This window comes from Rana temporaria, chromosome 6, assembly GCF_905171775.1.
Source record: "Rana temporaria chromosome 6, aRanTem1.1, whole genome shotgun sequence".
Lineage (NCBI taxonomy): Eukaryota > Metazoa > Chordata > Amphibia > Anura > Ranidae > Rana > Rana temporaria.
The window spans coordinates 188,211,266-188,237,802 of NC_053494.1; the positions used below are offsets into that span (position 1 = coordinate 188,211,266).

Here is a 26,537-nt window from a genome sequence, read left to right on the forward strand (position 1 = left end):
TGAACAACAGGATAAGCAAATGGTCTAATAGTCTAAATTAAACAAATGTGGCCAATCACAGCTTTACAATAATGACATGGATGTCATTCATAAAACCAATGTTTCGTACAATCTCCTTTTCCAGAAGAATCCTTGTATGGGAAAACGCGTTGGGTGGAGCCACTATTCCAGACGTCACCACACACGAGCCGGTCAGGTTATGTGCCACGGCTGTGCTTTTTAACTTTGTTTGGCTGGTGGTGTCATTTAATTTTAAATAAATAGTTTTAAATGATCTGCACCATGAAGCTTTCTTTTCTCTGCTCTATCCAAACCATTACCGGCTCTGGGAGTACATTCTGACACTCACTTGCTGTGAGATATACCGAAGTAAGAGCCTCGTACAGCACAGACATGATACAAGATATCTTCACGGGAGTCTGTGGATGCTCGGTAACCGACTGATTGCGTTCTGATATGCCTCTTTGATCTCTATAATCTGAGATCCAACAGATCTGGTAAGCGGTGGTGATCGCCTCATTCATTGATGAACAGAACCTTTGTTTTACCTGCAGTCAAGCCTCCCTCCCTCTTATCTCTACATGGAAACTTGACAGCTTTTATGAGATGTGGAACTGTTGCTTGATTTTTTTATTTTTTCAAATCAGATTTACCTTTGCACGGTTATTTATGGACTAGATTGATTTGTTGCATAATTATTTCATTATTCACTAATCATTTACATTTTTTTTGGATCACACTAGCACATTATATATCCATCACTGTGAATTAATTATTGTGTGGTAGCGCACTGATTTTTGCTTTACATTCCTTTTGACCGATTACTGTATTTAAGGTTTTTTAGTTGCAGCACCACCAGTCACTTCCTTCCCTGTTTGGTTTTTATATTTTCATATTTGTGTCATCACACATTCACCACCATTTTCCTTAAAAAATATTTTTCACAATTTTATTAAGTTAAATAGGGGTTTCAGCGCAGATTTTTTCACCTTTACACTTACATAACACAGATTTTTTTTTGCCATCTGTGATCCATGGCTGAGATTTCCCTTTACTTCCTGTCCCATAACCAAACAGGAAGTGAGAGAAAATCCCTGCATAAAGGGAATTCCTTGCGAACCCCCACTTTTAATGATATTTGTAAACAGGACAAATACAGTGAGGGAAAAATGTATTTGATCCTCTGCTGATTTTGTACATTTGCCAACTGAGCAAGAAATGATCAAAGGAGAACTGGGTAAAAGTGTTGTGGTCAGATGAGACCAAAATCGAGTTCTTTGGCATCAACTCAGCTCGCCGTGTTTGGAGGAGGAGGAATGCTGTCTATGACCCCCAAGAACACCATTCCCACCGTCAAACATGAAGATGAAAATATTATGCTTTGGGGGTGTTTTTCTGCTAAGGGGGCAGGAAACTTCACTGCATCAAAGGGACGATGGACAAAGCCATTTACTGTCAAATCTTGGATGAGAACCTCCTTCCCTCAGCCAGGGCATTGAAAATGGGTTGTGGATGGGTCTTTCAGCATGGCAATGACCCAAAACACACGGCCAAGACAACAAATGAGTGGCTCAAGAAGTACATTAAGGTCCTGGAGTGGCCTAGCCAGTCTCCAGACCTTAATACCATAGAAAATATGTGGAGGGAGCTAAAGGTTCAAGTTGCCAAACGTCAGCCTCAAAACCTTAATGACTCGGAGAGGATCTGCAAAGAGGAGTGGGACAAAATCTCTCCTGAGATGTGTGCAAACCTGGTTGCCAACAAGGGTTTTGCCACGAAGAACTAAGTCATGTTTTGCGAAGGGGTCAAAAACGTAATTCACTCATTAACATGCAAATCAATTTATAAAGTTTTTGAAATGCGTTTTTCTGTATATTTATGTTGTTATTCTGTCTCTCGCTGTTAAAATAAACCTACCATTAAAATTATAGACTGATCATTTCTTTGTCAGTGGGCAAATGTACAAAATCAGCAGGGGATCAAATACTTTTTTCCCTCACTGTAAAAAGTTTTCTAATCCCTCTCCACTCTAAAAAAAAAAAAAATGTTGCCTTTCGTTATACTGTAAGCTCCAAGGGGCAGAGTGAAACGCGTTGGGTGTGGCCTGGCTGGAGTCCGGGCTGAGACTGCCATTTATCTCACTTCATGCACATGGGTCTGCTTCATGATGTGCAGCTTATGGATCTTTTTCTTTTGAGAATAATGTCTTTTGTTTTATTATGCTCAATGTGCTAAGCTAAAAAACATTGAGGATTTAATACTACTTTAATTATAAAGCCTACTTTAGACAATATCCAGTAAGGTGGAAAAGCATTATCAATGTACCTATTTGTCTTCTAAGGTCATCTGCTTGACAGTCATTACGAGTCATATGCCACGTACACACGACTGTTTTTCATGACGAGAAAAATGCAATTTTTTAAATTGGTCATTAAAAACGATCGTGTGTAGGCTCCAGAGCATTTTTCTCAACGTGAAAAAAGGCCATTAAAAAATTAGAACATGCTCTATTTTTTATCGTCGTTTTTCACGTTGTGAAAAACGGTCGTGTGTAGGCTTTAATGACGAGGAAAAAAACATGCTTGCTCAGAAGCAGGTTATGAAAAGGGACATTTGCATAATCAGCCCAAAGGGTGTCGCCAATCGAATGGAACTTCCCCTTTATAGTGTTGTCGTACGTGTTGTATGTCACCGTGCTTTGCTCGAGCATTTTTTTTTCACGATCGTGTGTATGCAAGGCAGGCTTGACAAGAATCACGTCGAGAAAAATGTCGTTTTTTTCATGACATTAAAAACGGTCGTGTGTACGCGGCATTACTCTAAAAGACACCTAAAAACCATGAATAACAGTTTTTTAGCGTATAGCAAGTCTTACCAGTGTTTTGATCCAGCGTTGCATTGGTTGGGTTTACTAAGGCGTCCGTCTTTTCATGTGTGATTCTTCCAAATTTCAGCACCACAGATGTATCACAAACCACCACCTCACACATGATGACCGCTTCGTCTCCAATAACACACTGAAACAGTTTACAATAAAAAAAATTACAAGAAAATCTTGATAGGGAAATACAGTGTAAAAGTTAGAGTCAGAAAAGTAAATCTCAGACCCACTGGATTGGCCTCAGCCCATGGTAGCAGAAAACTCGAACCACCTCCAAATGTTGATGGTAGACACCGATCTGCTGCAGCACTCTACATATATGGATAGCTCAGCAGAGTGCAGTGCACATAACAGTATAACATAACAAAACCCTACATTTTTGAAGAATAAAAAAACTCTGGGGCTTTGCTTTTTCCCTGTTATGGGTACTCCGGAGCTGGAACACAATGTTTTACCAGCAGGGATGAGCGTGGGTGAACCCAGAAGACAACTGTCAGGGCCGGGCCAATGAGCTGCAAGTAGGGAATTCCCCATCCCACAGGCTTCATGTACACAACAGGACAGGGATGCTGGTGAAATCATTGACCTTACATGGCCAGCTCATTGGCCTGACAGTGACAATTACCTTCCAGGTCGATCCTACCCCAGTGCCACACCCAAGCTCATCCCAAGTTACCAGCAAGCTCAGAGAGATTAAAGGGCTGTAACTCTCAGGCCGAAAAGTAGAACTAAAGACACATTTTTCTTTTCACTTTGGGTAAGGTAGGTTTAAAGGAGTTGTAAAGGAAAAAAAAATTTCACCTTAATGCATTCTATGCATTATACCGCCCCCCCGGCCCCCCATTATACTTACCTGACCCCTCGAAAGTCCCATGCTCGGTCCCGAGATCCTCTTCGCCACTCAGCCTGGCCGCTGATTAGCTAGAGCGGATGGATTGAAAGCAGCGCAGCCATTGGCTGGCGCTACTGTCAATCACATCCAGTGACGCGGCACGCCGAGGGGCGGGGCCGAGTGATACAGTGAGCGGCTATGGCCGCTCGCTGTATCACAGGAGCGCGCCCGCAAGGACTACACACAATGCGAGCTCTCTCACATTAACTTGTGCAGTTCTTGCGGGGAGGACCAGAGACAGCTGCAGAGGATCCCCAGAAGACGTGGATTGGAGCCACTCTGTGCAAAACAAACTGCACAGTGGAGGTAAGTATAACAGGTTTGTTATTTTAAACAAAAACATTTTTTTCCTTTAGTGACCCTTTACCCCCTCTGTCAGTTTTTTTTTTTTTTGCCATCTCCATTGGGGAAAAAATGGGGAAGTGAGAGAACATCCCTCCAAAGTGAGGGAATCCATGGTCGTCACCAGAACTAGTGTTCCAATTGGAAGATTTCCCCTGTATTCCTGTTCTGGGGACAACACAAAATCTGTAATTTCTTTTACTTTCACTTTTGGCGATAACAGTAAATGGGACAAATGGAGAGAGTGAACCCTCTTAACAGGGGCACAAACCGCAATAAAAACTTGACAGGTGTTCTAATCCCTATCTACTCTATCCAAAACTAAAACAAAAATGTGTAATTTCATCTGAAATCGCACAATTTCAAAGCCGCATGTCAGTGCGAATTCAGGTGCGACTCGGATGACATCTGTGCGGCATCGTGCACAGATGTCTACACAAGTCGCTCCCGAAATTTCCAAAAGTAGTGCAGGAACTACCCTTTTTAAATTGATGCGGCACCGCAAAGTTGGTTTGAACAGTGCCATTGCCGACAATAGGGTGCAACTTTGACATGCGATTTGACCTGACAAATCGCATGACAAGACACTCCAATGTGAATGAGAGTTAGGCCCCATGTACACGGGAGGCTGCTAAACGTACGTTCAGAGGCAGTTGGGCGCTTTTTTCAATGTCATCCTATGTGACCATGTACACAGTCTCATTTATTGCCGTTTTTAGGCTGTTACGTTTAACAGCCTTTCTTTAAAGCGGAGGTTCACCCTAATATATTTACATCTGACCAACTTCCTTATAGTTGTAAGAAGCACAGTCCACAATTTTTTTTTTTTTTTATACCGCACGTACCTTGTAATCAATCTTTTCAATCTGCTTTTCCCCGCGGGAGTAGGCGTTTCTATGCCTAAGAGGATCGTCATCTGGGAGGTCGGCCAGATGATTGACGGCTGTTCCCCCCGGCACATAAGGCCCTGCCCCCCGTATTTTGTAGGCACGCACGAGTCACATCGTTTCCGGAAAAAGCCGAACATGCAGAGCGCAGGCGCCGTATAGAGCCGACTCACATCTCTGCATGTTCGGCTTCTTTCGGAAACCCCGTAACTCATGCGCGCCTACTCAATATGGGGGCGGGGCCTTAACCGCTGGGGGGAACAGCCATAAATCATCTGGCTGACCTCCCAGATGACAATCCCCCTAGGTAGAGAAACGCCTACTCCCGCGGGGGAGAAGTCCATTGAAAACATGGATTACAAGGTACGTAAAGGATAAAAAAAAAAAAAAATTCCGGACTGTACGAATATAAGGAAGCTGGTCAGATATACATGTCAATTAGGGTGAACCTCCGCTTTAGGCCTCATTCACACGGACGGACCGTTCGGCTCCGCCTGTCAGTTTTGACGGCGGACCTGAACGGCCGCTCCATGCATCCCTATGGTGCGCCAGATGTCAGCAGAGACATGTCCGCTGACATCCGACCCTATCCGATCCGCTAAAAACAGACGTATGGGGGCACCTCCCCATCCGTCCATGGCGGATCGGATGGAGTAAGATCTGTTGAAAACAGACATGCTGTCCGTTTTCATAAGATCGCTCCATAGGAGACAGCGGTGCCTGACAAGCCCCTCCCCGCTTCGTGAGCTGAAAGGAGCTTGGCATCCGTTGGCTCAGCGGAGATCTGTGGACTGATCTCCCGCTGAGCTAGCGGGAGCAGGCGGACTCCGTAGCAAAGGAGTCCATCTCGTGTGAATGAGGCCTTAAAAGCAAAAAAAGGGTTCAGACACAGAAGATTTCCAAGTTTCAGATGCCAAACGCGACTAATTGCGGCTAAACACGGTAACCCGTGTTTAGCCACATTTAGTTTATAGGCGTTTTTTTAACGCTTCTAAACGCAAATGTGGCAAAATGCCGTTAGACGCGGCATGTAAACGCGGCAAAACTGACGTTTTAAACATGGGTTACTATATGTCAAGTTTAATCATTTAGGAGCAGTTGTAAAAACGTCCCGTGTACATGGAGCCTTTAAGTGTCCTCCCACCTCTGGTACTTACCTGTAAGAGTCATCATCAGACAACAGTAAATCAAGTTAACCAGTAGCTGCCCGAGCTATAGCCAAAAGACGGCTATAGCGCAGGCTTACAATGCCGGGAGGGCATCCATGGACTTCCTCCTGTGCTCATGCTGCCTTTGGACTGGCTAATCACAGATCAGGTTAATGGGCCAATCACAGCAGCCCTTTACCACATGATTAGCTGTAAGCCAATCACAGCTGATCACAGGATGTAAACAGAAGCCAGTTATTGGCTTTTCTCTCCTCACGCTGATAGCATGAGGAGAGATAAAGAAAGCTGATAACCAGCTTCCGTGAAAGGGACATTGGTTTCAACATTGCCCACCAGTGCTGCCAATCAGTGTTCATCAGTGAGACCTATTAGTTTCAGTTTCGGCTCATTTCAATAAAACACCTCTTCCACATTTGAATTAGGCGGGCTTACGCTGACCGATTTACGCTACGCCGCCGCAACTTACGGAGCAAGTGCTTTGTGAATACTGCACTTGCCTGTCTAAGTTGCGGCAGCGTAGCGTAAATAGGATATGCTACTGTACGCCCAACTAAAGATACGCCCAGGTACGTGAATCTGGATTTTAAATATTATCCATCTAGCGTGTGCTTCAGAGTTGACTTTTGATGTATGTGAAAATGCGATTAATCACTAATGCACTACTAATTAGCAATAGAGATTAAACATTCCAGCGCTTCACAGTTTATGAAATGTTAAATAAAGGTGCGCAGGTTTCTTTCCAGACTGGGAAATTCCCAGCAGCTGGTATGTAAGACATGCCGGAAAAGAAAATGCCTGATTTACATATATAGTGACAGTGACCCGCCCCCTCGCCCGTTGATTGGCTAATAAGTACAAGGAAAATGTTTAACTCCTAGTGATTACACGGTGAGCTGATGATGCATCACAGCGAACAAGGAGCAGAACACAAAACGTCACCAATATAGCGAGCGATCCAGTTTCCTTTTTAGTTTTCTGACAATATTACATTATAATTCTGATATTTTGCCATAGGCAACAACTTCAATGTTCTGCCTATTTCCTTTTCTCCTGTCAAGCCTCGTACGCACGGCCAGAATCACGTGAGGAAAAAAACATTTTTTTTTCCTGACGAGATTCTTGGCAAGAATCTCTTGCCGCCCGAGTGTACACACACTCCTTTCAAAAGAACCGCGGTTCTTTTAAAAATGCAAGAACGCGGTGACATCATCGCGTACGACGAGCATGCGCTCGTCACATTCGATGCCGTCGCCGTCCATCTTGCTTCACCCTACCTATGCCGTGGAAGCTACCGCGCATGCGTCAGTCATTTCGAGCATGCGCAGTATCCACGCTGACAGGTAAGTATACAGATGCTCAGGTTTCTCGTCGGGAAACAGGCCGACAAGAATCCCGACGAGAAAATAGAGAGCAGGATCTCTATTTTTCTCGTCGAGATTCTGGCCAGATTTCAGGATGACAAACCTGAAAGCCTCGTACACACGCTCGGGTTTACTCGGCAAAAGAAATTGTGACCTGGCGCCTGGGAAAACATAGGGCTGCAGAAGGCCGCAAAGCCGCGGCCTCAATTACCGGCTGGCGCGGGGCGCGATCGTGGCGGGCCCGCGCCCGCTGGTAATTGAGGCCGCGGCTTTGTTGCCTTCACAGAAGGAAGCTGAGGCCTGCAGAAGGGCCGGCTGGTAATTGAGGCTGCGGCTTTGCGGCCTTCTGCAGGCCTCAGTTTCCTTCTGTGATCTGGCACCATCTTGTGGTGGCCATTGGCATTACAGGTTACATTACATAACAAGTAGCAAAACAGCAAAACTGTATATGTCGGCAGAATGGCACGGCTGGGCACATGGACGTATATATACGTCCCCTTTAAGAGCCCAGCCGTGGGTCAGCATGCTCGCGACCCGGTCCGAAGCTCCGTGACCGTGCCCGCTGGACCCAATGACCCAATCACCACAGGTGTCCCGCGATCGGGTCACAGGAGCTGAAGAACGGGGAGAGGTCACACATTCAGCCCCGCCCCCCTACAGTTAGAAACACACATGAAGTCACACTTAACCCCTACAGCGCCCACTAGTGGTTAACCCCTTCACTGCCATTTTCACAGTAATCAGTGCATTTTTGTAGCACTTTTCGCTGTGAAAATGACAATGGTCCCAAAAATGTGTCAAAAGTGTCCAATGTGTCTGCCATAATGTCGCAGTCACGAAAAAAATCGCTGATCACCGCCATTAGTAGTAAGAAAAAAATGATTAATAAAATGCCATAAAACTATTCCCTATTTTGTAAACGCTATACATTTTGCGCAAACCAATCGATAAAAGCTTATTGCGATTTTTTTAACCAAAAATAGGTAGAAGAATACGTATCGGTCAAAAATGAGGAAAAAAATATGTTTTTTTATATCTTTTTGGGGGATATTTATTATAGCAAACAGTAAAAAATATTGCATTTTTTGGGGCGAAACAACTAATCGATTAATCGACAACTAATCGATTGTGAAATTAATCGATTACAATTTTCATAATAGATTAATCGGCCAGTAACATAATGGGGTTAAAAAAATTAAAATTAGCCTTTTATAGTACAAAAAAAAAAAAAAATGCTACCATAAATATTACTTTCACTGTCCCACAGTAAAAAAATGAACCCCTTACAGTAGCGATTATTTGCTCTTTTTGCACTTATTTTTGCTTTTTTAACCCCATTATGTTACTAAACATCTCAGGCCTGGATTCACACCTCTTGGTTCTTTTTGCAGAAACACACTACAGTTCATTTACATGTTTTCCTATGGGACACGTTCACATCCATGATTTTTTTTCAGGCCTCGTGCACACGGCTGAGGAACTCGACGTGCCAAACACGTCGAGTTCCTCGGCGAGTTCAGCCCTGAAGCCGCCGAGGAGCTCGGCGGGCCGAGTTCTCCCATAGAACAACGAGAAAATAGAGAACATGTTCTCTATTTTCTCGACGAGTTCCTCGGCGGCTCCATCGGGCCGAAAGTGTACAGACGACAGAGTTTCTCGGCAGAATCCGTCTCTGACCGAGTTTCTCGCCGAATTCTGCCGAGAAACTCTGTCGTGTGCACGAGGCCTCAGCCGCTGCGTATTTGGAAAGGGCAAGGAGTTTTTAACGTAAAACGGTGCTATTTTTTTATTTTTTTTTGGTTCAATCTACTTCAATGGAGAAGCTGCAGAAAAGCATGTAATGTGTTTTTGCGGCAATTAGTGTTTTGTAATCTGCCTAACTTGTTATACATATATTGCATTTTTACATTTTTTTGGGGCCAATTTGTTATTGGCCCCAAAAAAATGTAAAAATGCAATATATATATATATATATATTTTTTAAGGCCATTATCCAAATAATCGAAACAATAATCGGCCAACTAATCGATTATGACATTAATCGTTAGCAGCCCTAAATTTTTTTCAGAATTGTCGCTCTATTTTTGTTTATAGCACAAAAAAAAAAAACGCAGAGATGATCAAATACCACCAAAAGAAAGCTCTATTTGTGCGAAAGAAAGGACGTCAATTTTGTTTGGGAGCCACGTCGCACGACCGCGCAATTGTCATTTAAAGAGACGCAGTGCTGAATTGCAAAAAGGGGCAAGGTCCTTAACCTGCATAATGGTCCGAGTCTTATGCCGCGTACACACCATCAATTTATGTGATGAAAAAAAATGACACTTTCTGTGAAGTAAAAAATGACGTTTTTGAAACTTCAATTTTCAAAGACGAAGTTGCCTACACACCATCGTTTTTTCACAATGTTCTAGCAAAGCGAGGTTACGTTCTCACCACTTTTTCCATTGAAGCTCGCTTCATAAGTAGCTTCTGGGCATGCGTGGATGAAAAAACGTCTTAGAAAACGACGTTTTTTGCTACACACGGTCAATTTCTGTGAAGTAAAAAGTGCACTTTTGAAAAACGACACATAAAATTGAAGCATGCTTCAATTTTTTTTGGTCGTTTTTTACAAGACATAAAACAACGTTTTCCCCCACACACAGTCAATTAAAGTGACGTTTTTAAAAACGTCATTTTTTTTCATCACATAAAGTGATGGTGTGTACGCGGCATTAGGCCTCGTACACACGACCGAACAAGTCCGCTGAAACTGGTCCGCTGACCAGTTTCAGCGGACATGTTCGGTTGTCTGTACGTCCGACCGGACAATTTTCCGGCGGATCGGACAGGTTTCCAGCGTGCTAAGAAAACATGTCCGCTGGAAGCCTGTCGGTCGGACATGTTCGGTCGTCTATACAGACTCACCGGACATGTCCAATCGGCCGAAAGCCCTCGCATGCGTCGAAGTGATTCGACGCATGCGTGGAAGCATTGACCTTCCAGGGCCGCGCACGTCGCCACGTCATCGTCGCGGCGACGGCGCGGCCACGTCACCGCGTATCGTGTCCGCGCGGATTTCTGTTTGATGGTGTGTACAACCATCAGACAGAAATCTCCAAATCTCCAAGCGGACATGGCGGACCGTTTTCAGCGGACAGTCCGTCCGTGTGTACGAGGCCTTAACCGGTTAAAGACAAAAAACACCCCAGCCAAAAACTGTTGATGTCTGCGTGGACGCATAGGATAACACGATGGCGGGTTTATTGACTGTAGAAAAAAATGTCTACAGCTAAAAACAGCTGCTGTAAAAACGTCCAGTGTGCATGAGGCCTTAAATTTGGTGTAGCTGTGAGGATGTGTCTGCAGGAGTCTGGCATTGCTTCCATGATCCACTTGTGCAATGTTTTCTGTGGGAAAAGTGAACTTATCCTTTAAACTATACGGCCACACCCAACACCGATATAAATATATACTAAAACAACACACATGTATACTGTACACAAGCACACAACATATTCTGTATAGATAATAAAAACGTACCTTGGGATAATATGGAGAACTGTGATACTCTCTGCTCAGATTTCCTGCTTCTGTCTTACCTTTCTTTGGAAAAAAAACACGAAAGTGAAAGAAAGTCAGATTACTTTCTATTACTGTGAAGGCTCCGCCTACCTAATAACCGGAATGGAATATTCAGTTCTTTATAACAGACCACATATGTGTTAAGGTAGAACAGGAAAGTCCCATATCGCCGTACACAAAAGAAGCTGGCCCTGCTTTCTAGGGTTGCACACAATGGGGTTGATTTACTAAATGCAAATAGACTATGGGGTAGATTCAGGTAGGGGAGCGCACTGATACGGCGGCGCAGCGTATCATCTTTACGCTAAGCCGCCGTAAATTACAGGAGCAAGCGCTGTATTCACGAAGCACTTGCTCCGTAATTTGCAGCGGCGTAGCGTAAAAGGGGCCGGCGTAAGCGCACGTAATTCAAATGATCCGGTAGGGGGCGTGGATCATTTAAATTAGGCGCGTTCCCGCGCCGAACGTACTGCGCATGCGCCGTCCCTAAAATTTCTCGACGTGCATTGCGGTAAATGACGTCGCAAGGACGTCATTGGTTTCGACATGAACGTAAATGGCGTCCAGCGCCATTCACGGATTTTCAAATCGCGACGCGGGAACGACGTCTATACTTAACATTGGCTGCGCCTCCTAATAGCAGGAGCAACGTTACGACGAAAGCGAGTTACGCAAACGACGTAAAAAACTACCGCCAGGCGCACGTACGTTTGTGAATCGGCGTAAGTATGTCATTTGCATACTCTACGCTGACAAATACGGAAGCGCCACCTAGCGGCCACCGTGAGAATGCACCCTAAGATACGGCGGCGTAAGAGACTTATGCCAGTCGTATCTTAGGCTAATGTCGGCGTATCTAGCTTTCTGAATACAGAAAATAGATACGCCGGCGTAGCTTTGAATTTACGCGGCGTATCTATGGATACGCCGGCGTAAATCGTTCTTGAATCTACCCCTGTGTACTTTGCAAGTGCAGTTGCTCCATAGCTTAGTAAACAAGGTAAGGCTCCACTTTGGAAATAACAACCAATCACGTGCAAAGAAAATACAAAAAACAGCATTTACTTGCACATGATTGGATGATGGATGTCAGCAGAGCTTCTGCTCATTTACTAAGCTCTGGAGCAACTGCATTTGCAAAGTGCACAATCTATTTGCCTTTAGTTAAAGAGGTTGTAAAGGTTCGTCTTTTATTTTCTAAATATGTTCCTTTAACCGCTTGCCGACCAGCCGCCGCCGTTTTACGGCGGCAGGTCGGCTCTGCTGGGCGAGATCACGTAGATCTACGTCATCTCGCCGAGCAGCCAATAGGGGCGCGCGCACGCCGCCGCACCCACAGCTCCCGGTCCTGTCAGGGGGGAAATTACCTATCGTCTGTTCATACAATGAATCTATTTTTCCCTCAGTCAGTCCACCCCCCCTTCAGTTAGAACACACCCAGGGAACATACTTAACCCCTTCCTCGCCCCCTGGTGTTAACCCCTTCACTGCCAGTGGCATTTTTATAGTAATCAATGCATTCTTATAGCACTGATCGCTATAAAAATGCCAATGGTCCCAAAAATGTGTCAAAAGTGTCCGATGTGTCCGCCATATTGTCGCAGTACCGGAAAAAATCACTGATCGCCGCCATTACTAGTAAAAAAAAAAAAAAAAAATGCCATAAAACTATGCCCTATTTTGTAGACGCTATAACTTTTGCGCAAACCAATCAATATACGCTTATTGCCATTTTTTTTTACGAAAAATATGTCGAAGAATACGTATCGGTCTAAACTGAGGAAAACATTTTTTTTTATATATTTTTGTGGATATTGTCGCTCTATTTTTGTTTATAGCGCAAAAAAGAAAAAACGCAGAGGTGATCAAATACCACCAAAAGAAAGTTCTATTTGTGGGAAAAAAAGGACGCCAATTTTGTTTGGGAACCAGGTCGCACGACCGCGCAATTGTCAGTTAAAGCGACGCAGTGCCGAATCGCAAAAAGGGGCATGGTCATTGAGCAGCAATATGGTCCGGGGCTGAAGTGGTTAAGCTAGTGCATTGTTAGCTCACTTACCTTTTCCTTCGATTTCCCTTCTAAATGTTTTTTTTCTTTGTCTGAATTTCTCACTTCCTGTTCCTCCTCAGTAAGCTTGCCCCCATCATCCGAGCCGTTCTGGCTGGGGGTTAGTCAGCGTGCTCGCCCCCTCCCTTGGGACAACATCCCTGCGGGGAGACGCTGTGAACACATCCGCAGAGATGTAGCCCCAAGGGAGGGGGCGAGCACGCTGACTAACCCCCAGCCAGAGTGGCTCGGATGATGGGGGCGAGCTTCACTGAGGAGGAACAGGAAGTGAGAAATTCAGACAAAAAAAAAAAAAAAACATTCAGAAGGGAAATGGAAGGAAAAGGTAAGTGAACCAACAATGCACTAGCTTAAAGGAACCAATTTAAAAAATAAAAAACAAACCTTACAACCCCAATGTGACAGATTACGGAGCGAAGAAGGAGATCTGAGTCAGTGTTGTCAACCTACCAGTGGTGGCTGGTGGTCAATTTTCTTGTGGGGATGGCCCACGGCCTCCCCAGCCAGCCAGCCACCCACTGCATCGCCCGCCCGCCCGACACCCGCCATGCTCCCTGCCAGCCCTGCGCTTACCCCATCCAGGTCGCGGCTTCCGCGGCTCCCCCCTCCCACCACGTGTCTCCTCTCGAGTCCGTTCTAGGGTTGCCAGCTTTTCTTCAAGCCAAACCTGAAAACTTTAGCGGCCGGGGACACCTTTGGGTGCCCCAAGGAAAGTAGTAATGCGGTGCGCAAAGCATGCCACAGCGAACAGTGGGTGTGGTCAAATTGCTCTCGCTGACACCATCACCCTGACCCCCAGTGATGCCAAACCTGCCCGCAGCTCCCGGATGGCAACAGATTTCTGTGTGACTATCTTGGTTATTTGGGGAGCCACAGCCTGGTCTTAATAATGTGTCTGGGTTTCAGTCTGCCTAAAACCCGGACAGATGATTCAAAACCCAGACTGTCCGGGTGAATCCCGGACAGGTGGCAACCCTAGTCCGGGCGGTCGCTTCTCCTTCCAGCCAATCAGGTCTCAGTACCCACTTCCTAATTGGCCGGGTGGAGAAACAGGAAGACATTAGTGAATATTAATAATTCGCTAATGTCACACAACCCCATTGGAATCCATGCGTCTGGCGCCCTGCATGTAGATTAGAGGCCGGGTGCATGAATTAGGTGGGCGGCCCCCCAGCGCCCTGCATGAGCGGCTGCAACTGCAACCTACCAATTTTGTTTTAGCACAGCCAAGTTTTTTCTGGCATTTTTCCAAAAGTTACAGAATTACAGTGCAAAATGGCTGCCAGTAAAAAATACTGAGGGTTGGAAACACTGCTCTGAGTGGAGGAGCTTAACCACTTAAGGACCGGACCAATATGCTGCTAAATGACCCAAGGGGTTTTTACAATTCGGCACTGTGTCGCTTTAACAGACAATTGCGCGGTCGTGCGACGTGGCTCCCAAACAAAATTGGTGTCCTTTTTTCCCCACAAATAGAGCTTTCTTTTGGTGGTATTTGATCACCTCTGCGGTTTTTATTTTTTGCGCTATAAACAAAAATAGAGCGACAATTTTGAAAAAAATGCAATATTTTTTACTTTTTGCTATAATAAATATCCCCCAAAAACATATCTAACATTTTTTTTTCCCTCAGTTTAGGCCGATACGTATTCTTCTACCTATTTTTGGTAAAAAAAATCGCAATAAGCGTTTATCGATTTGGTTTGCGCAAAATTTATAGCGTTTACAAAATAGGGGATAGTTTTATTTTTTTAATTTTTTTTACTACTAATGGCAGCGTTTAGCGATTTTTTTTGTGACTGCGACATTATGGCGGACACTTCGGACAATTTTGACACATTTTTGGGACCATTGTAATTTTCACAGCAAAAAATGCATTTAAATTGTATTGTTTATTGTGAAAATGACAGTTGCAGTTTGGGAGTTAACCACAGGGGGCGCTGTAGGAGTTAGGGTTCACCTAGTGTGTGTTTACAACTGTAGGGGGGTGTGGCTGTAGGTCTGACGTCATCGATCGAGTCTCCCTATATAAGGGATCACTCGATCGATGCAGCCGCCACAGTGAAGCTCCCCGTTCTTCAGCTCCGGGGAGCAATCGCGAGGGGGCGGCTAGAAACGAATAGCCGCGCCGTTGTCCCGGATCGCTCCTGAAGCCACGGGAACCGCCGCATGTACGGGGGGGGGGGGTCCCGATCGGACCCCCGACCCACGTCTAGGCAGGGATGTACAGGTACGTTGATGTGCCTGTCCGTGTCATTCTGCCGACGTAAATGTACATGCGGCGGTCCGGAAGTGGTTAAAGGTGAACTCAGAGGAAATGTCAAAACTACCCTTGTAGTGGGGCTCCCCCAGCACTGCAGTGCTTAAAGTGATTGTAAACCCTTACATATTATTATTATTATTATACACGATTTATATAGCGCCAACAGTTTACGCATCGCTTTACAATGTAGCAGGAGGACAGCACAATTACAGTAAATATAACTGATAAACTACAGCGCTACTAAATCCAAAATACACCACACAATTAATAAATAAATGTAAAAAGCTGCAGTATGTGAAACAGGTTACCAACCAAACAACAAAATGTGAAAAATATAAACATATGCGCTAAAAACAACTAATTTATGTGATACCTTACTAAGATCAATCCAATTATGATAATAATTCAAAACCCTGAATAGGGGATTAGTCCTGTTGCCACAGTGGGGTGAAGCACACAAAATATATATAGATGAGGAAAAAATATATATATAAAATAATTAGTGTATAGAAATTAATTAATAAATTAATACAGAGCTAATTAATTCAGAGCATCAAATAGTACTCAATCTCAGAATACCGTCCCTGTAGAGTAGATGGTAAAATAGGGTTAAACAATGTTGATTAGCAGCAGCGTGAGAGTGTCACTGGATACAACAGCTCTGTGAAACAGGTATCTTATACTCAGCTTCAAATCACTTCAGTAGCTCCAACGACACAGCCTTGGTCATTAGCGATGGTGCAAAAAACAGGCTTCAGCCCCCCTCTTCAATACACCACAACAGGTGTGGGACATGTAAGAAAAAGGGAAAACACAATAGTGTAATACAGCCAGACACGACAATACCGCTGCCAATGCTATGCGCCGATCCACTCACGCTCTCCCCTTCTTTGAATCAAGCCACTCTTTGCTCTATGGACATTACCCATGATTAAGTCACGTGGCAAGTGACGCAACGCGTGGGGGAGGAGTCTGCTGTACGAGATCTGTCGGAAGTTCCCGAGTGAGGACCTCTACACTTTTCGTTACTGAGTGGCTTGATTCAAAGAAGGGGAGAGCGTGAGTGGATCGGCGCATAGCATTGGCAGCGGTATTGTCGTGTCTGGCTGTATTACACTATTGTGTTTTCCCTTTTTCTTACATGTCCCACACCTGTTGTGGTGTATTGAAGAGGGGGGCTGAAGCCTGTTTTTTGCACCATCGCTAATGACCAAGGCTGTGTCGTTGGAGCTACTGAAGTGATTTGAAGCTGAGTATAAGATACCTGTTTCACAGAGCTGTTGTATCCAGTGACACTCTCACGCTGCTGCTAATCAACATTGTTTAACCCTATTTTTACTCTACAGGGACGGTATTCTGAGATTGAGTACTATTTGATGCTCTGAATTAATTAGCTCTGTATTAATTTATTAATTAATTTCTATACACTAATTATTTTATATATATTTTTTTTCCTCATCTATATATATTTTGTGTGCTTCACCCCACTGTGGCAACAGGACTAATCCCCTATTCAGGGTTTTGAATTATTATCATAATTGGATTGATCTTAGTAAGGTATCACATAAATTAGTTGTTTTTAGCGCATATGTTTATATTTTTCACAATTACAGTACAGTCCAATACAAAATGTACAGGAGGGCCCTCCTCGTTGAGCTTACAGTCTAATGGGCGGGGGTGGTGGTACAAAAGGTAATTGCTGCAGAGAATGATTTGAATACGTATACCCGCTGGATTGACTGGCCTCAGGTGATACACAGTGATGGAACAATTCCTTCTACATAAGTCGAACCTGTTTATCTCCATTCCTGTGTTCTTTACACCCATTCTAAGGGCCAGATCCACATAGATCGGCACCGGCGCAGCGTATTTAAGATACGCTACGCCGCCGTAACTTACTTGGCTTTGTTTCAAATCCACAACAAATTCGCACCGTAAGTTACGGCGGCGTAGTGTATCTCTGGCGGCCAAATTCAAATCGGCGATTAGGGGGCGTGATTCATTTAAATGAAGCGCGTCCCCGCGCCGAATGAGCTGCGCATGCTCCGTTTCAAAATTTCCCGCCGTGCTTTGCGCGAAATGACGTCGCAACTAATTAAAAGACGTCCAAAGACATCCACTTGGCACTTGAGAGCCGCGCTGTTGACGTCTTTTGTCAATAGCACGGGTCTCAAGTGGTTAAAGTGCCTTGAGCACTGTTGATGAATTGGAGATTTTTTTTAATTATCTGGACATTTCACTTTGTTGCATTATAAATGACAGGTCAACTTAGTCAAGAAAAGAAGTGATAAAACTGCAAATTGCAACCTTGTTCAGCTTCATCCAATGTAGGCCTCTGACAACATTTAAAACATTTCTTGTTTTTCTTCCCCCTCCCCCATCTGGAGGCAGCAATGTCTGCTCTGCGCTCTGAACTCAGCTGCAGGCTAAAGAGAAACTGAAAGTAAGTGAGGGTGCAAATATCTTTTTTTAGTTTCTGTTCTTGGGAGCGGCCGAGAAGCAGGAAGCTTTTCAAAGTCCTCATTTTGCTTCAAAAAATCAGACCTATAATTCCGTGAGTATGAAATCATTCTATAGGGGATTATAGTATAAGGGACTTTTAGCTTCTGTGTCCTATAGGATCTTTGTTTATTCTTTACTTCCTCCATATCTTCTCGTCTCTAGTTCTTTTCTATCGGGTGTTTAATAACCTTCGCATGGGCCCCAACCTTTAATCGGGATAACGTACCTCCCAACTGTCACTCTTTCCTGCTTAGTTGTCCTTCTTTTTGGTCTGATGTATCAACTATTTAAAAAATATTATTATTATTATTATTATTATTTATTATACAGGACTTATGTAGTGACAATAGTTTATGCAGTGCTTTATATGTACCGTATTTATCGGCGTATACCGCGCACTTTTTTGCCCTGAAGATCAGGGCAAAATCGTGGGTGCGCGATATACGCCGATACCCGCTTTCCCGCGCCGAGTTTAAATACTGCGCCGGCATATACCGAGCGAAGTACACTCGTGTATAGTCGGGCAGTCTCGGCTCCTCCCGCGCTCACGTCCTGGACGTACAGGACGTGAGCGCGTCAGTAGCCGAGCCTGCCCGAGTGTACTGCGCTCGGTATATGCCGGCGCAGTATTCAAACTCGGCACGGGAAAGCGGGAAACGAGCGAGGAGGACGCAGCAGAAGGACGCCGGACCCGACGAAGAGGACACCCGAAGCCGCAGACGGACGCCGGACCCGACGAGGCCGCCGATGGACGCCGTGCAAGACACCAAAACTGTAAGTACAAATTCTTTTTTCCCACAGGAATTTCTGGCCAACTTTAGGGGTGCGCGCTATACGCGCACCCCAATCTCTAAGACCCCTTTCACACTGAGGAGTTTTTCAGGCGGTACAGCGCTAAAAATAGCGCTGCTATACCGCCTGAAAAACTCCTGCCCAGCAACCTCAATGTGAAAGCCGGAGGGCTTCTACACTGAGGCGATGCGCTGGCAGGAGAGAAAAAAATCTGTCAGCAGCATCTTTGGAGCTGTGAGAGGAGCGGCGTTTATACCGCGGCAATACCGCCCGCAATGCGCCTCTGCAGAGGCGCATTGCGGGCGGTATTAACCCTTTATCGGACGCTAGCAGGGGTTAATACTGCCCCACTAGCGGCCGAATCCCGCGGCAAATCCGACGGTATAGCGCCGCTATTTTTAGCGGCGCTATACCGCCACCGCGGCTCCCGCCCCAGTGTGAAAGGGACCTTAGCCTAGGCTCACACTGTAGCGATCAAATCTTTCCCCCGATGGCGGTTCACTCTGCCCTCTGCGAACTGTTGCGGGTGTCAATACAATGTAAATGACACCCCCAGATCGGTTCACAGATCGCAGTGCGAGCTCTGAACTCGCACAGGAATCAGATCGCATAGCTAAGAACACCAATGCGATTTGATTTCTCTGCGGGGAAAAAGAGAGAGAAAAAAAAAGAAGAAAAAACACAATGTAGGCTACAAACATTCGATCAGAAGAGGAAAACTAATGGAGACCTCTGCTAAGTAGGGCTGAGCTCTGGCGCTTTTCCACACTTCACGTGCAGAGCCCGACAGGAAGTCGGCACTGCGCTGCGCTAATCACAGGCAGTGAGACATTGGGGGTTATTTACGAAAGGCAAATACACTTTGCACTACAAGTGCAAAATACAAGTGCAAACTACGAGTGCAAAATGCTCGCTGTAGATCCGAGGGGGGAAATGCGAGGAAAATAATAAACAGCATTTTAGATTGCACATGATTGGATAATAAAATCAGCAGAGCTTCCCCTCATTTCAGACCTACCCCTCAGATCTACAGCGACTGCACTTCCAAGTGCACTTTCAGTGTAACTACAAGTGCAATTGTAGTTTGCACTTGTAGTGCAAAGTGGATTTGCCTTTTGTAAATAACCCCCATTGTCCCGATGCGTGGCTGCAGAGATCAGGAAATGCGACTTCATGGCGGGCTTTGCACATGGGCTTTGCGAATACGCCGGAACTCATCCTTACTAAGTGTATGGAGATTCCTGTGCTCCCCACCATCAGTGTAATGAATCAGCTACTGTTGTACAGAATTTATGCAGTGGGGGTTATTTACGAAAGGCAAATCCACTTTGCACTACAAGTGCTAACTACAAGTGCTAAGTGAACTTGAAATTGCACTGAAAGTGCAGTCGCTGCAAATCTGAGTGGTAGATTTGAAATGAGGGGAAGCTCTGCTGATTTTATAATCTAATCATGAGCAAGCTAAAATGCTGTTTTTATTTTCCTTGCATGTCCCCCTCAGATCTACAGCGAATGCACTTCCAAGTGCAATTTCAAGTGTACTTTGCACTTGTAGTTTGCGCTTGTCGTGCAAAGTGGAGTTGTCTTTAATAAATAACCCCCAGTGTTGCAGAGGCAGAACTCTTTTGTTGCATTTGGTGTTCATCAGTAAGGCCCCTTTCACATGATCGGCCCGCTCGGATTCGCCTGTCCGTTTTTCAGGCAGATCCGAGCGGGACACCCATTGACTTCTATGGGCAGGTGGGTGACATTCATATCGCATCTGACCAGATCTGCTCAAAACAGACGGATGGCGATACGTTCGCAATCAATCCAGCGGATCGGATGAAAACGGACAGGCTGACCGCTTATATTTGATCTCCCCATAGAGAACAGAGGGGCTCTGACCGGTTCATCCCTGCACAGTGAGCACAGACCTGTTATCCGCCTGCTCAGTGGGGATCAGCGGAGCTAGCGGAGTCCGTCTAGTGGATCCAGCCCGTGTGAAGGGGCCCACGCCCCCGTTCACTTTCAAATCATGCTACCTCATCGCGATTTCAAAGCCACCGATCAGTGAGATTTGTATAACCGATTTCACTGCGGCTTTTGACTTAAAGCGGGAGTTCACCCCCAAATCAACTTTCTGACATTAGTTCCAGCATACTGCTAACATCTGCAGTATTCTGTTTTTTTTTTTTTTTTTTCGCTACTTATCGTTTTATGAGCCGTTGTTATCTGGCTCCAAGCGGGGAATCCTGCGGAGAGTAGGCGTTCCTAAGCGAAGAGGAGTTAATTGACGGGCTGCTAAAGCGCGTCCTGGCTTCCGAAAATACCCGAAATGACACTCGGCTGTTTACGGCGCTAAACGGCGCCTGCCGTGTAGAGCTGACTGCGCAGGCGCCGTAAACACCCGAGTGTCACTCTCGGGTATTTTCGGAAGCCGTGACGCGCTTTAGCCGACCGTCAATCAACTCCTTTTCGCTTACCCGGAAGCGATCCCCGCTCGGAGCCGGATAACAAGGGCTCATAAAACGATAAGTAGCAGAAAAAAAACAAAAAAACAGCATACTGCAGATGTTAGCAGTATGCTGGAACTAATGTCAGAAAGTTGATTTGGGGGTGAACTCCCGCTTTAATTTAACAGAAAGCAATGCAAGTCGCAATGAAATTGAAAAAAAATATTGCAGGAACCTGAAAGTTCTCAAAATTAAAGCGGAGTTCCACCCAAAATTGGAACTTCCGCTTAAACCACTCCTCGCCTCCTTACATGCCACATTTGGCATGTCATTTTTTTTTGGGGGGGGGAGTGGGGGCTTCAGTAGGAGTAGGATTTCGTGTCCCACTTCATCCTTCCGCCCAGGGACCGCTTAGGCGATACATCATATCGCCTTTTGGCGGCCCCTCCCTGTAGGCGATCACCTGGGACACGTGACAGGTCCCAGGCGATCGCTTGTCCACTCAGGTATCACAGCGCCGCTCGCGCATGCGCAGTGAGTGCCGGGCCGTGAAGCCGAAAGCTGTCACGACCGGGTTCCCACAGTTAGAATGGAGGCACCGGCGGAGGGGGGGGGGGGGGGAGGAGCAGAGCTCCGGGCGTCGCGTTGCTGGACAGTGAAGCAGGTAAGTTTCTGTTTATTAAAAGCCAGCAGCTATGCTTATTGTAGCTGCTGACTTTTAATAAACGCTTTTTCCGTTTGCGGATGAAAAAGGGACATATATTGGTCCCTATGTGATTGCGGGTGTCAGCGGATAAACATCCGCTGACACCCGGAATCACCCGCCTCCGCAAAGATCCGATTTTGCAGACGGAAGAAGATCCTATTTTTTTTCTTCCGTCTGCGGATCGGATGAACATGGACATACGGTCATCCGATCCCCCCATAGGGGAGAGCGGAGAAAAGACAGGGCAGTCCCTGTACAGTGTATGGGGACCGCCCTGTCATCCGCCAGCTCAGCGGGGATCTACGGAGCGATCCCCGCTGAGCTTACGGAGCACACGGAGGCGGATCATTACTGATCCGCCTCGTGTGAAAGGGGCCTAAAACAACAACTGACAGTGGAACATAAACAAAACAATTGCTGGCAATTAAAAAAAAAATGTGGCAGTCCCCCAGGAAGGGGGGGGGGGTGAGCTAGCCCCCCCTCCTGACCCATACCAGGCCACATGCCCTCAACATGGCACCTTGTCACCTAGCCGGTGGTTGTGGGTTTTTGCGGGCGGAGGGGTTCTTTGGAATCTTGCTTAGATACCGTGTCTGACGAGAGATGCCCCCTGACGAATAATGCCCGCCTGGTACTGCGCATGCGCAGCGTTTGCACAGTACGGAGCCACCGAAAGCTTCCGAACATCTCTGCTATTCTTCCTACACACGCAGGTGTAGGAAGAATAGCAGAGATATATTTGTTTAGGAGATGTGTTAAAACCACCCCGCTAGCTGCTGAATAGCGCCGCGAAATTGGCGGTAAAGCGCCGCTAAAAATATAAAGCGCCGCCCCCGCCCCAGTGTGAAAGGGGCCTAAATAAACTCCACAGTTTTTACATAGGTGTCAAACCTACTGTATATTGGATACTATTACACTAATATGATACTCTATTATATACTTGTATGATACTTCATTGTCAAAATGTTAAATTGTTTTATGATTACAGCAAAGTAATTGTGAGCATGGGTGATCTACAGACATTACAAGATGAATTGGAGCAATTAAAGGTATTTTTCATATTTTTTTTTTTTTTAAGGGGGCTGTGTTTTTCTTTGTGTTTTTCTGGTAAACTTGATGCTTCTACAAAATGTTAGTTTAACCACTTGCTTACTGGGCACATATACCCCCTTCCTGCCCAGGCGAAATTTCAGCTTCCGGCACTGCGTTGATTTAACTGACAATTGCGCGGTCGTGCGATGTGGCTCCCAAACAAAATTGGCGTCCTTTTTTTCCCACAAATAGACCTTTCTTTTGGTGGTATTTGATCACCTCTGTGGTTTTTATTTTTTGTGCTATAAACAAAAAAAGAGCGACAATTTTGAAAAAAAAACACAATATTTTTTACTTTTTGCTATAATAAATATCCCAATTTAAAAAAAAATAAAGATTTTTTTTCTGTTTAGGCCGATACGTATTCTTCTACATTTTTTTTGGTAAAAAGAAAAAAAAAATCGCAATAAGCATAAAGTGACTGGTTTGTGCAAAAGTTATAGCGCCTACAAAATAGGGGACATAATTATGATTTTTTTTTTTGTAAATTATTTTTCTTTTACTAGTAATGGCGGCGATCTGCGATTTTTTTTTTTTTTTTTTTTATTGGGACTGCGACATTATGGTGGACACATCGGACACTTTTGACACATTTTTGGGACCATTCACATTTATACAGCGAACAGTGCTATAAAAATGCACTGATTACTGTGTAAATGTCACTGGCAGGAAATGGGTTAACACTAGGGGGCAATGAAGGGGTTAAATGTGTTCCCTCAGTGTGTGTTCTAGCTGTGGGGGGATGGGACTGACTTGGGGAGGAGACCAATCGCTGTTCCTAAATACTAGGAACAGCAGATCTGTCTTCTCACCCATGACAGAACAGAGATCTGTCTGTTTTACATTGACAGATCTCCATTCTGTCTCTGTTAGGAGCGATCCGGGTGCCCGGTTGACATTGCGGCCGAGAGGCACGTGCATCAGCTCAGACGTCCTCTGGCGGTGCGTGCGCGCGCACCACCAATACCCCTTAAAGCGCCGGCCATACAGCGAGGGCGATTTGCGCAGGAGAGCTGACCTGCCGCCGTATAATGAAAGTGGTTGGTCGGCAAGCGGTTAAAGCGTTTATTACCCCAGCATTTAATATTCCTGATATGACCCTGCTGTACCATGTACTTGGAAAAAGTATCCTGTTCTCTTTGTATTTCTTCCTTTATGTGAAATCCCTGCTGTTCCTGCCAGTCCCTCTGCATCCAGCCCTGGGGTACAATATTTGATTCCAAAGGTTTGGGCACCTCCATTTTTCCATAATGAATAACTGGCAAACACTCTTTGTTTTGCCCCTTAGAAACAATGCGAGCAAGCAGCCAAACAGAAAACGGTAAAAAAATTAGAAAGACAAGTAGCGATTGAGAAATTTGACGAACTGGAGAACGAGCTAGATGAGTTGAATGTGACAAAAAAAAAACTTCAAGATGCCTTAAAAGAACAACAGGAACGTTTCCAGGTAAGTCAATGGTTTTCTTTGCCTCCTGTGTGAATGAAGTCATTATTAGTAACCACTTGACCTTGAAGATTTACCCCTCTCATGACCAGGCCATTTTTTGCTTTTTGCAACCGCGTTAGGTTAACTGACAATTGCACAGTCATGCAGCACACTGGCTGGGAAGGGGTTAACATCTAGGGCGATCAAAGGGTTCAATATGTGCCTAACCAGTGTTTGTGTTTAAATAGTGGGGGAAGAGGGTGCTAGTATGAAAATTATACCTGAATTGGGGCGCCCTCAGACCGAGGGTCCCAATGGTATAAGTGGGAAATTAGAAAAAATAAAAAATATTATTGTAATGCACTGTAATGTCGCATACAGACGATCGGACATTCCGACAACAAAACTGTGGATTTTTTTTCCGAAAGAATGTTGGCTCAAACTTGTCTTGCATACACACAGTCACACAAATGTTGTCGGAAATTCCAAACACCAAGAACGCGGTGACGTACAAGACGTACAACGGCACTATTAAAGGGAAGTTCAATACCAGTCGTGTTAGTAGAAGTTTGGTGAGAGAGACGATTCACGCTTTTCAGCCTCGTGCTTTTCACGTTGCAGCGTGACGAATGCGCCATCTCCATTACGAACGCTAGTTTTACCAGACCGAGCGCTTCCGTCTTGTACTTGATTCAGAGCATGCGTGGAATTTTGTGCGTCGGAATTGGCCACACGCGATCGGAATTTACGAGAATGGATTTTGTTGTCGGAAAATTCGAGAACATGCTCTCAAATTTTTGTTGTCAGAAATTCCAACAGAAAATGTCCGATGGAGCCTACACACTGTCAAATTTTTCCAACAACAAGCTCTCATTGAACATTTGTTGTCGGAATGTCCGATTGTCTGTACTCGGCATAACAGTAAAGCCACAGTGCGTGGTCGGCAAGTGGGTAATGAAGATGAAACCTGACAGAGGGAATCTAACATGGAGAGTCCAAGTACTGCTATGAAACTCCACTGAGATGCATTCAGTTGGAACCTAATAGATTTGAAACTTCCTAAAACTTGGCCATTTTTCTTACAAGAAGGATGAAACCAGAAGAATTCTATTAGCTGGATTCAGATAGCTTTACGCCGGCGTATCAGTAGATACGCCGTCGTAACTCTGAATCTACGCCGTCCTAAATTTAAGCGTATTCTGGAAACTAGATACGCTTAAATTAGGCTAAGATACGAGTGGCGTAAGTCTCCGACGCCGTTGTATCTTAGGGTGCAATATTTACGCTGCCCGCTAGGTGGCGCTTCCGTTGAGTTCGGCGTAGAATATGCAAATGACTAGATACGCCGATTCTGAAACGTACGTGCGCCCGGCACATTTATTTATTTTTTTAACGTCGTTTACGTACGACTTTTTCCGGCGTAAAGTTAGTCGAACAAATAGCTGGACTAGTCAATGTTAAGTATGGCCGTCATTCCCGCGTCGAAATTTGAAAATTTTACGTTGTTTGCGTAAGTCGTCCGTGAATGGGGCTGGACGTAATTTACGTTCACGTCGAAACCAATACGTCCTTGCGGCGTACTTTGGAGCAATGCACACTGGGATATGTACACGGACGGGGCATGCGCCGTTCGTAAAAAACGTCAATCACGTCGGGTCATCAATCATTTACATAAAACACGCCCCCTCATCCTCATTTGAATTAGGCGCACTTACGCTGGCCCCATTTACGCTACGCCGCCGTAACTTAGGAGGCAAGTGCTTTGTGAATACAGCACTTGCCTCTCTGACTTACGGCGGCGTATCGTAAATACGATACGCCGCCTGAAAGATGCGCTGCCCTACCTGAATCTAGCCATATATACGATGCTTGGATCCTGCCAAACAGTGGGGCAAAGCCTGGCGGAGGTGCTGCCTGAGCATGTCATGTGATGTCATGGTGCAAGGGAGTGGAGCCGGGTCTGCGGGATGGGAGCAGGACTGTCAGTGCTGTTTGGACTGGAGTGGACTGAAGGGACCACCTTGCATGGAGAGAGCCTGTCGCTGTGACTCAGAAGGGGACGTGTGGTGTTGACAGGGTTTTCGAAACGCCAGTAAATTTAGTGACAATTTGTAAAAATCTTTTTTTTTTTTTAAAACTGCCAGTAAATATCAG

At 45.3% G+C, this 26,537-nt stretch overlaps 2 protein-coding genes across 3 annotated transcripts in view; one reads left to right on the forward strand and one right to left on the reverse strand.

Moving 5' to 3' along the window:
* LOC120944447 (protein mono-ADP-ribosyltransferase PARP15-like) overlaps positions 1–13,716 on the reverse strand; it is a 39,770-nt gene extending 26,054 nt beyond the window's left edge. The window contains exons 1-3 of the mRNA XM_040358508.1: positions 13,618–13,716; positions 11,058–11,189; positions 2,876–3,017 (exon numbers count right to left, since the gene is read on the reverse strand). Coding sequence (XP_040214442.1) covers positions 2,876–3,017; positions 11,058–11,189; positions 13,618–13,716 — 373 coding nt within the window. The remainder of the gene's footprint in view (positions 1–2,875; positions 3,018–11,057; positions 11,190–13,617) is intronic.
* A 4,064-nt stretch (positions 13,717–17,780) lies between these two features.
* Positions 17,781–26,537, forward strand: part of NMI (N-myc and STAT interactor) — a 29,352-nt gene continuing 20,595 nt past the window's right edge. The window contains exons 1-3 of one of the 2 annotated variants that reach the window (XM_040358012.1): positions 17,781–17,873; positions 22,854–22,914; positions 24,246–24,404. In XM_040358012.1, the coding sequence (XP_040213946.1) occupies positions 22,870–22,914; positions 24,246–24,404 (204 nt within the window). In that variant the 5' untranslated portion in view covers positions 17,781–17,873; positions 22,854–22,869. The other variant, XM_040358009.1, reaches the window with a different exon arrangement.